Consider the following 10,689-nt stretch of genomic DNA (forward strand, 5'->3'; position numbering starts at 1 on the left):
ACCCAGGCTGGAGTGCAATGGCGTGATCTCGGCTCACTGTAATCTGTGCCTCCCAGGTTCAAGCGATTCTCCTGCCTCAGCCTCCCAAGCAGCAGGGATTACAGGCATGCACCATCATGCCTGGCTAATTTTGTATTTTTATTAGACACGGGGTTCCTCCATGTTGGTCAGGCTGGTCTCGAGCTCCTGACCTCAGCTGATCCACTGCTTTGGCCTCCTAAAGTGCTGGGATTACAGGCGTGAGCCACCGTGCCCCGCCTTAATTTTAATTATTTTTAAAAAATAAATATAAATAAAACTCTGTAGAGTTCAGACTCCTCACTTGTGCTCTAAGCCTATTTACCCTGTTTATCCCCTGCTACTTAGAATCCCTTAGCTTCCTATAAAAAACTTTCTGCTACATCACACCAGGGCAGACATGAGATTTTATCAAATGCTTTTTCTGTACCTATTGAGATAAACGCAAGATTTTTCTTTCTTAGTTTAATATGGTGAATTACACTGAGTTTCAAATATTAATACTAAATCAACCCTGCAAAATCAGGATAAACCCTACTTGGTTATGTTGTACCATCCTTTGTAAACACTGTTAGATTAGATTTGCCACAGTTGGGTTTAGCATGTTAACATCTATGCTCATGAGGAGTCTTGACTGGGGTTTTCCTTTCTCGCAGTGTCTCTGGTTTTGGTATCAGAATCATAACATATTCTCTTCAATTTTACAGAAAAGTTTGGGTAGAAATGGTATGAGTTCTTCCTTAAATGTTTGGGCCGGGCACTATTCCCAGCTCTGTGAATAGCTGGCATTGTTTTCTCTAATCCTTCAACTAGTTCTCTCCCTGACCTTAAGAAGTTTTCTTGCTCATCAGTTCTCAGCGGGATCCTTGAGTGGAGGGGCACTTTGGACATCTCAAGTTTTCTCTCTGTGCACCTCTAATCTACCTTATACTCCCTTGTAAGTACTCTGTCCTGCAACCTCTACCTGCCTTAGTCTCCCTGAACCCTCATCTCCATCTCCTCAACGCAGGGAGGCTGCCTAGCTCTGCCTGGGTTTCCCCTGTGCCATGGCCTAGAAACTTTCTAAAGGCACTGAGCTGGGGCAGCTGTACTGCTCACTCCCACTATTGCTTGTGGCAGAAGAAAGTTAGTTGGTCTTTCCCCCAGGTTCCTGGTACAGAACGTCTAAAACCCTTACAATTCCCTGAGTCATATGGGTGATAGAAGCATCTTTTGTTCTAATGCGGCAACTTTTGGCAGGCCCCTAGGATGGGGGCTGGTCACCAGAATGACCAAGCCTCAATCAAAAACATGGAACTTTCAGCCCCATTCCCCAATATCTGGGGAGAAGAGAGGGACTAGAGATGGAAGCACTTGTCAACAGCCAGTGACTGATCAATCATGCCTGTGTAAAGAAACCTCCATAGAAACCCCAGAATGGCCAGGCGTGGTGACTAAATATTTCAAATCATTTCTAATGGTGTATTCACAATTTTGTGGGATGATTTTTCTTAGAGTGTGCCAAATTCAATAATCAACAGGCCCCATTAAACCTGAAACTGGGCTGGGTGCGGTGGCTCACGCCTGTAATCCCAACATTTTGGGAGGCTGAAGCAGGATGATCACTTGAGCCTTGGTGTTTGAGACCAGCCTAGGCAACAGAAGAAGATCCCTGTCTCTACAAATAATTTAAAAATTAGCTGGGTGCGGTGGCTCATGCCTGTAATCCCAGCACTTTGGGAGGTGGAGGCGGGCATATCGCCTGAGGTCAGGAGTTCGAGACCAGCCTGGTCAACATGGTAAAACCCCGTCTCTATTAAAAACACAAAAATTAGCTGGGTGTGGTGGCGGGCACCTGTAATCCCAGCTACTCAGGAGGCTGAGGCAGGAAAATTGCTTGAACCCGGGAGGCAGAGATTGCAGTGAGCCGAAACCGTGCCATTGCACTCCAGCCTGGATGACAAGAGTGAAAACTCCGTCTCAAAAAAAAAAAAAAAAAAAAAAAAGAAAAGAAAAAAGAAACCCCGAAACAACAGGATTTGGAGAGTTTCAGGTTATTAAACACACGGAGGCACTGAGACGGTGGTTAACCTAGAGAGGGCATGGAAACTCCATGCCACCCCCACCTCCCACAGCTAGCCCTATGATTTCTCCTGCGTGGCTATTCCTGAGTTGCAGCCTTTATTAAAAAACCACGTAAGTAAAAACATAAGTAAAGTGTTTTCCTGAGTTCTATGAATCATTCTAGAAAATTATCAAACACGAAGAGGGAGTTATGGGAACCCCTGATGTATAGCCATTGGTCAGAAGTACAGGTAGCCCAGGACTTAAAATCAGCATCTTAAATTGGGTCAGTCTTATGACACCGAGCCCTTTAATTTGTGGGATCTGATGCTAACTCCAGGCAGATAGTGTCAGAATTCAACTGAATCATTGAATGCCCAGTTGTTATCTAGAGAACTGGAGAAGTAGTGTTAGAAAAGATACCACATCAAGTGTCAAGAGAAAAAGAAACCATCATTGCCCATCTCTCAAAAGATCACTGTCCTTCACTGACCAATGTCCGGTGTTTTACATTTTGTCCATTTTTGAATTGTTTCAGGCAAGAAGGTGTATTGAGCCCTGTTGCTCCATACTGGCCCAAAGTGGAAAACCTCAAACCCAAGCCTTCTCCACCACCCGCAAGGCCTCCTGTGCCTACTTCTATCAAGGAGGCCTATATTGGAATCATCTGACCCCTCAACTGTATGACTCATGAGAGCCACGGTAAAATAAAAATTTAATCTCTGAGTCACCAGTCCAGTGAGCACAGAGGCCTGGCTCACTTGAGATTCTAGGGAAGTTTTGCTGGTTGAATGAACATATGTGTGGATGCAAGCCCTGGCTCAAAAAATCTAAGGTCCTCTATGAACACAGGTTCCCCAGCGCCATTCTGAAAGGCTCGACCCAAGGTCTGCACTGAACTTGAGAACAAAATCTAAACTCTTCACTAGCCAGGAGAATTGAGGACTTTGTTTCCCCTTAATGACAGTAAGAAGAGAACCCAAACCAAAGCCCAGAATAAGAAGTGCTTTGATAAACTGGACAAACACCCTGGGAAACGGCAAGTAGAATGACTTGCAATTTCAATCACTCCCTTGTTTCATAATTTTCCTAGAAGCTAAATATTTTTCTAGTTGGTACAAGGGGACTTTCCTGGCCATCTCTTCAAAAGATAGGAAATTAATAATATTGGGTCTTGCAAGTATTCACTTAAGTTTAGATCATTTCTGTCATTTCTTGTTTAAAATCTCCCTAATAACAAGAACATGCAGTAACAAGTTTTTTGACATTTTTCTTAAATGAGGATAGGAGAAAACAGATTGTACTACCCTGTTCACCCTGGCCATAACCATATCTAGGTGCAAAGAAATGGTATACAGTGTGAACGATAAATCAATTCCTAGACACATTCTACAGGACTTTCCTAAATGAGATCATAACCATTTTAAAGGTCAAATAAAGGCAAAAACACTTTCAGTCTTAGTACCAAGGCATCATGTGGCTCCTTGCAGTGAGCTGTGAAACTTCCCCACCGACGTTAAAGTTTACAGTCAAGACTCACGGGAGAAAAAAAAAAAGAAAAAGACTCAATTGTCATGTAAATAAGAGATTCAGGATTAACACAAGCATTCTTTTATGTTTTTTGAAATAAGGGCTCATCTGTCGCCCAGGCTGAAGTGCAGTGGTACAGTCTCAGCTCACTGCAGCCCCTACCTCGTCTGCTCAAGCGATCCTCCTGCCTCAGCTTCCTGGGTAGCTAGGACCAAAGGTGTGCGCCAGCACACCTGGCTAATTTTTTGTATTTTTGGTAGAGACTGGGTTTCACCATGTTGCTCAGGCTGAAGACAAGCGTTCTTATGGCCATCTCTGGAGGATATTGAGGGGTAGGTTTAAAGCCCAACCATGCTTTTTTTTTTTTTTTTTGATACACGGTTTCGCTGTGTTGCCCAGGCTGGAGTGCAGTGGCACGATCTCAGCTCACTGCAGCATCTGCCTCCCGGGTTCAAGCGATTCTCCTGCCTCAGCCTCGCAAGTAGCTGGGACTACAGGCATGCACCACCACACCCAGCTACTTTTTGTATTTTTAGTAGAGATGGGGTGTCACCATGTTGACCAGGCTGGTCTTTAACTCCTGACCTCAGGTGACCCATCCCCCTCAGCCTCCCAAAGTGTTAGGATTTCAGGCGTGAGCCACCACACCTGGCCACTACCATGCTTTTTAAAGAGCAAGAGAAACTAGCTTGACAGGTATAACATCCCCTTTCACTAGAAAAGTCTCTCACCAAAGATCCTTCTCTGCCGGTGCAACTACGGCACATCTACTTTCACCACAGGGATGGTTCTCAAACCTAGCACTGTCTATCTCACTCTCTGCTTTGAATACTTCAAGAGGTCCACACTGTCCGCAGAAGTAAAAAAACATTACTATGGTGTACAGGGTTCTTCACGATCTGCAAACCTACACACGAAAAGAATGTATTCTCTTCCCACACATCATATATTCCTGTCTAGGGATTCCCAGGGTAAGTTATCAGTAGGTCAATTCGGTTTGGATACACAGAATTAAACACAGTTCAAGAGGCTAACCTGTTCCTGGCATTACTGAGCTCCCAGAATTCCCCATGGAACACCTCCATGGACCAGTGCTCCGGAGAACACAGATGCTACTCTCCAGACACTTCAAACTGCTTCTTCTCTGTCTAACACACCACCTTCTTTTATTTCTCCTTCCTTTGCACACCTTGAAAGAATATTTGTTTCTGTTCTGTCTCCCCCTTCTTACTCCCATTCACCACTCACCTCTCTGGGATCAGGCTTTGAACTCTAACAGGCTGCAGAAACTGCAGTGCTCCGAATGTGGCACCTACCTTTTCTCATGTCTCTTCACATTCTGAAAAGTACAAAATGATGTTCATCACTTATGAATGCATTTGCATGCAAAGGCAAAAACGTGGCCGGGAAGAAGATGTAATGCGCTCATGAGGAGCTTGCCTTTGGAGACAGGAGGGACACCTTTTCTGGTGTCCCTTCGCCCTGTCACATCTCACTGCAAGGAGCTACAGGATGCCTGAGGACTAAGAACGAAAGCATCTTTTTGCCTTTTTTTTGTGTCCCTTTGCCTGTGTACTTGGTCCCCGTGTACCTGTACACGCCCTTTCTCACACCTCTTGGCTTGGCTCACCTCTATGTCATTTTTTCTATTTTTCTTTTGAAAATTAAAAATACAGAGAGAAAGGCAGAATAAAAACCAAACACCTGCATTCCCATTCATCAGAGGTGACAACCAGGAGACCACACTAATCAATGTTATGTTGTTAGGCTAATAATGTAATAATGTCACGTTGGCTTCAAGACTTTTCTTTTTAATCAAAGAACATAACAGGATAAAAGTGAAGGTCCTGTGATCTCTGCGGACAGCCCACTCCCACTCTGCCTCTCCTCACAAGCACCTCACAAGTGTCCTGCGTCTTCTTCCAGTCCACTTTTATGCCTTTACATGCAAATGCATTCATAACCAATGAAAAATCATTTTGTACTTCACAAAAAACAACATAATCACATCATACAATAAGCATAACTCATCACCTTTGTCACTGCATAAAATCTAATCAGTAAGATCTACCCATACTGGCAGGCAACTCAACAATATCTGCCAATACTAATTCAACTGATCTATCAACACTGATTCTATTGCTTCTTCCGCCACCTCCAGTTACTAAGAACTTAGCACCAGGCCCTGTCTCCAAGGGCTTCTTATTTGCCCCTCCCAGTGGCCCCCTAAGATACCCCAAATGCTTTCAGCTGACACAGGGCAGGGACACACTCTCCAAGTCTGGCCCAGTCTAAGGCTGTGCCCTTAAGTGTTATGCTAAGCTGCCCCATTTTTTTGTTTTATAATTTGCTTTCTTTTTTTTAAATAAAAAAATAGAGAGTGTCTCGCTACACTGCCCAGGCTGGTCCCAAACTCCTGGCCTCAAGCGATCCTCCCACCTTGATTCCCAGAGTGCAGGAATAACGGTGTGAGCCACTGCACCCGGCCAAGCTGCCCTGTGTCCATCAATAGCCCACTAGGCACTGTCTCTGTGCCAGGTGTCTTGTACATATCATGTCTCTCAATTCCCTGAACCACACACTTACTTATGTGTTAAGTACAATTACTATCCCCACTTTAGAGACACAGAAACTGAGACTGGGGCAGGTCCTGGAGGCTTGGTGTGAACCACAACTATACAGCTTTAGACTCCAAGTTTTTATCCACAGGGCTAAATGTCAGGTTTACTTGGGAAAAAAAAAAAAAAGTGGAAGATGGGCCCGTGTAAGACTGTGAAGAGGCTTGAATGCTCAGCTCAGAAGTACCGGTTAACAAGTTACATGGTATTGTACCTAAGTCACTGGTCCCTGATCAACACAGCACCAGAGCGCCCTGGGAGCAGGGAAACGGTACTCACGATCATGGACCTTGTAGCAGTGCCTCTGCAAGCGCTTCACGTCCCATTCCTCTAGCACGCCATGGGTCATCAGCAACTGAAGGAAGCGCCGGTGGACATCTGTCATGACGCCCATTCTCTTTGTGCTACTCTGCATGTGGGAACGAACTGAAAAGGAAGTAAATGACACTAGTCATCCCCAAGCACATCAGAAGCAATGTCCTGGGTCTTGTACTAATTTACATTACCAAATATAAATTTGCTATCATTTTAAAGTCATTCTTCATGCTGATTACTACAAAGGTGAGAAGAAGAACACGAGTCACAGCAAATCAGGACTGGGCAGTGATAAGAGGTGTGGATTCTGGAGCTAGAATGCCAGGATTCAGGGCCTGGCTCTCCCACTTACTAGGCATGTGAAATTGAGCAAATTAGTCCCCACGGGGCTTTGGTTTCTGATCAGTAAAGTGGGAATAATGATAGAAACGTCCTCTGCAGAATTGCTATGAAGATTAGATGGGTTAATACATGTAACAGCCTGGTAACACAGTAAGCGCTAAATAAGTGTGAGCTATTTTTACTATTAGGCAATTCTGGGTCTAACCCTTGGCTGAGCCTTTTACGAGATCTATGGCCTTGGAGAAATTTAGCAGAGGCCCCGTTTTTTCACCATAAAATTATAATCAAGTTCATTACTAAGAGAACTGCTAATAAACACTTAATAAATGTTAGTTTCCTCCTCTCCCCAAATCGCTAACAAAACAACTATTATGGTAGGACTTCAGGCTATTTTTTAAATCTCCTGCGTGCTAACAAAATGGGATCTTTCCGCAAACCACAAAGATCACAGCTAATAAAAGTATTCCACAAGCCTTGATCAAAACGCTGGCTACCGCCATGGAGCACGCACTGCAGGGGCTAAGAATGTGGATTTGGAACTAAACAGGAAGCACTGAGACCAGAAAGTCCCAGACCTGCCCGATCTTAAGAATTTCCTAATGTGTATATTAACAACACAGATTCCCAAACCCTTTCCTGGATGTTCTGACTGCAGTGGGTCCTGGAATTCTGAGGTGTTTACATTCATTTTAGGTGATATCATGATCTGACAAGAAGTTCACTGGTGCCTTGGGCAAATACAGCACGCAAACATTTTTAGCTAACAATGCTCAGCCTCCCTAAGGCCCAGTCTTTTCATCTCCAAAACAGGGAAACTAGTAGCTATCTTAAAGGCAGAGGAAGCCTAAATGAATCACAACTACCAAAGGCTTGCCAAGCACCTGGCACATAAGAGATACACAAGACTGCTAATTACTGTTCTTTTTTTCTTTTCTTTTTTTTTTTTTTTTAAATCTGAGATGGAGTCTCGCTCTGTTGCCCAGGCTGGAGTGCAGTGGCATGATCTTGGCTCACTACAACCTCTGCCTCCCGGGTTCCAGTGATTTTCCTGCCTCAGCCTCCCAAGTAGCTGGGACTACACGTGCCCACCACTGTGCCTGGCTAATTTTCATATTTTTAGTAGAGACAGGTTTCATCATGTTGGCCAGGCTGGTCTCGAACTCCTGACCTCAGGCGATCCACCTGCCTCAGCCTCCCAAAGGGCTGGGATTACAGATGTAAGCCACGGGGCCTGGCCAGTGCTGTTCTTTAACAGCATCCTCAACTGGACCTCAGGGCTGGGAAAATGCACCATCTCATAACCAGTTCCTCCAACTGCCTGCTAGAAAAACATCCTCCATCTCACCAAATCTGCACCTCAACAAAGCCTACATTAGACTCATCCTCTCCTTCCACCTCCTTAGCCCCTTTCCTCTCCTAAGTCCTTCTCTTTGCAAATCATCTGGTGTGGACAGTGCAGTCCACACAACCATACCACACACCTGAGCATCAAACTCTGGTCCTCCTCTCCCTAAACCTCAAATCCAGCCAGTCATCAACTTTATTTCCTATCACTAGGGCCATTCCATGTTGATGTACTTGGCACCCCTGTATTTGCCAGTGGTTGCTCTGGGCACAGGGATAGAATGTGCCAGGCTAAAAAACTGGACTTGTATCCTGCAAACAAAGGATCTCTACAAACTAAGGGTCTCGAAGCAGGAAGACAGTGTTGCCTAGCTGTGTTTTAGGAAGATTATCCCCTTTGGCACCATGGAGGTGTAGAGGAAAGAAATGGGAGGCAAAGGGTCCAGAAAGCAGTCTCCTGAAGGGATCCTACAAAAGGGGATGAGGTATCACTGAGGCTTGGCAGTGGGGACAAATGATTTCAATCACGGCCATCGTGATCCCATCAAATCTCAAGCAGAATAAACTCTAAAATATCCACCTAGGTACATCCTTGTAAAAGAACATAACACCAGAGATTAAACACGATCAAGGAAAAAGTCAGATGACTTCTAAAGAGCAACAAGTAGACTGCTAGCTGCTACCACAATGGAACAATGGAAGCCGGTTACAGTGGAAACACATCTTCTATGCTGGGAGGGGTGTCTCAACAGAGAATTCTACAACCAGCTAAAGACTGAGGGTAAGACAAAAACATTTCCAAACAACAAAAAACTGAAAGAGCAAGTGACCCCAGCAGATGCTCCCTAAGGAAATTCCAAAGCATATAGTTCAGGAAGAAAGAAAGGGATACATGCTGGAAGGTCTAAAATGCAGGGTAGAATCAAGAGCAAAAAAAGTTGGTAAATATGCGGTTAAATCCAAGTTAACTGTATAAAACAGTAAAAATCAGAAGAAATGCTTCTATCTTTTAAAAAAGTTGTTAATACCACAGTAAAAATAATGAGGTTTTTAAAAAACTAAATACACAAAAATAATAACATAAATGGGAGGTGAGCTATCACTGGGATTAGTGTCCTAATAGCCCTGTGATGGTCAGGAGTAGAATCTGGACATTAATAAATTTTACACTTGCATTTTACAATTTCTAGAGTAACAACTTTGTAAAAAACAAATAGTGTATATAATTTCCAAATGGTAAAGAGGAATAATGTAATGAGAAAAAATGATCACTTAACCCTAAAGGTGGCAACAAAGGAAAGGAAAAAAAACCAGGATAGGAAAAACAAACACAAAAAAACAAAGTAAGTCAGGAGAAATAATCCACCCAGATTAGTAATAACAACGAATAAAAATAGACTAAATGTTCCAGCTTATACCAGATTTAAAACCTTATCAAATTAATAATGAATAAAATCTACCTCTATAAGAGTTCCTTATAGGCTGGGCACAGTGAGCCGAGGAGTTCAAAACCAGCTTGAGCAACATGGCAAAACCCCATCTCTACAAAAAATACAAAAATTAGCTGGGCATGGTGGCACACCTCCATATTCCCAGCTATTTAGGAGGCTGAGGTGGGAAGATTGCTTGAGCCAGGGAGGTCAAGGCTGCAGTGAACCGTGATCACACCACTGCACTCCAGGCTGGGCAACAAAGTGAGATCCTGTCTCAAAAAAAAAAAAAAAAAGGTTGGGGGTGCTGGTCATGGTGGCTCACACCTATAATCCTAGCACTGAGAGGCCAAGGCAGGTGAATCACCTGAGGTCAGGAGGTGGACACCAGCCTAGCCAACATGGTGAAACCGTTTCTACTAAAAATACAAAAATTAGCCAGGTGTGGTGGTGCGTGCCTATAGTCCCAGCTACTCAGGAGGCCGAGGCGTGAGAATCGCTGGAACGCGGCAGGCAGAGGTTGCAGGGAGCTGAGATGGTGCCACTGCACCCCAGCCTGGGCGACAAAGCAAGACTCAGTCTCAAAAAACAAAACAAAACAACAACAACAACAACAACAAAAAGAAGCTATAAAAAGAACTGCAAATTAAATCCAAAGAAAGGTAGAATAAGAAAATAATAAGGCCAGGCGCGGTGGCTCACGCCTGTAATCCCAGCACTTTGGAAGGCAGAGGCAGGTGGATCACGAGGTCAGGAGATCAAGACCATCCTGGCTAACCTGTCTCTACTAAAAATACAAAAAACTAGCTGGGTGAGGTGGCGGGCGCCTATAGTCCCAGCTACTCGGGAGGCTGAGGCGGGAATGGAGTCAACCCGGGAGGCGGAACTTGCAGTGAGCTGAGATCGGGCCACTGCACTCCAGCCTGGGCGACAGTCTCAAAAAAATAAAAAATAAAAATAAAAGAAAATAATAAAGGGCAGAAATTAATAAAGACTGAAAATAAGCATATATCTAAGGTCAACAAAACCAAAATTATTCTTTGAAAAAA

The 10,689-nt window shown here is 44.1% G+C and overlaps 1 protein-coding gene across 3 annotated transcripts in view; it reads right to left on the reverse strand.

The window, feature by feature from the left end:
* The window catches only part of NSMCE1 (non-SMC element 1 homolog (S. cerevisiae)), a 43,754-nt gene that overhangs the window by 24,079 nt on the left and 8,986 nt on the right, over positions 1 to 10,689 (reverse strand). For all 3 annotated transcript variants that reach the window (XM_011933451.1, XM_011933452.1, XM_011933450.1), the window contains exon 2: positions 6,489 to 6,635. In XM_011933451.1, the coding sequence (XP_011788841.1) occupies positions 6,489 to 6,624 (136 nt within the window). In that variant the 5' untranslated portion in view covers positions 6,625 to 6,635. The remainder of the gene's footprint in view (positions 1 to 6,488; positions 6,636 to 10,689) is intronic.

The sequence above is a fragment of the Colobus angolensis genome, unplaced genomic scaffold (assembly GCF_000951035.1).
Source record: "Colobus angolensis palliatus isolate OR3802 unplaced genomic scaffold, Cang.pa_1.0 Scaffold128, whole genome shotgun sequence".
Taxonomy (NCBI): Eukaryota; Metazoa; Chordata; class Mammalia; order Primates; family Cercopithecidae; genus Colobus; species Colobus angolensis.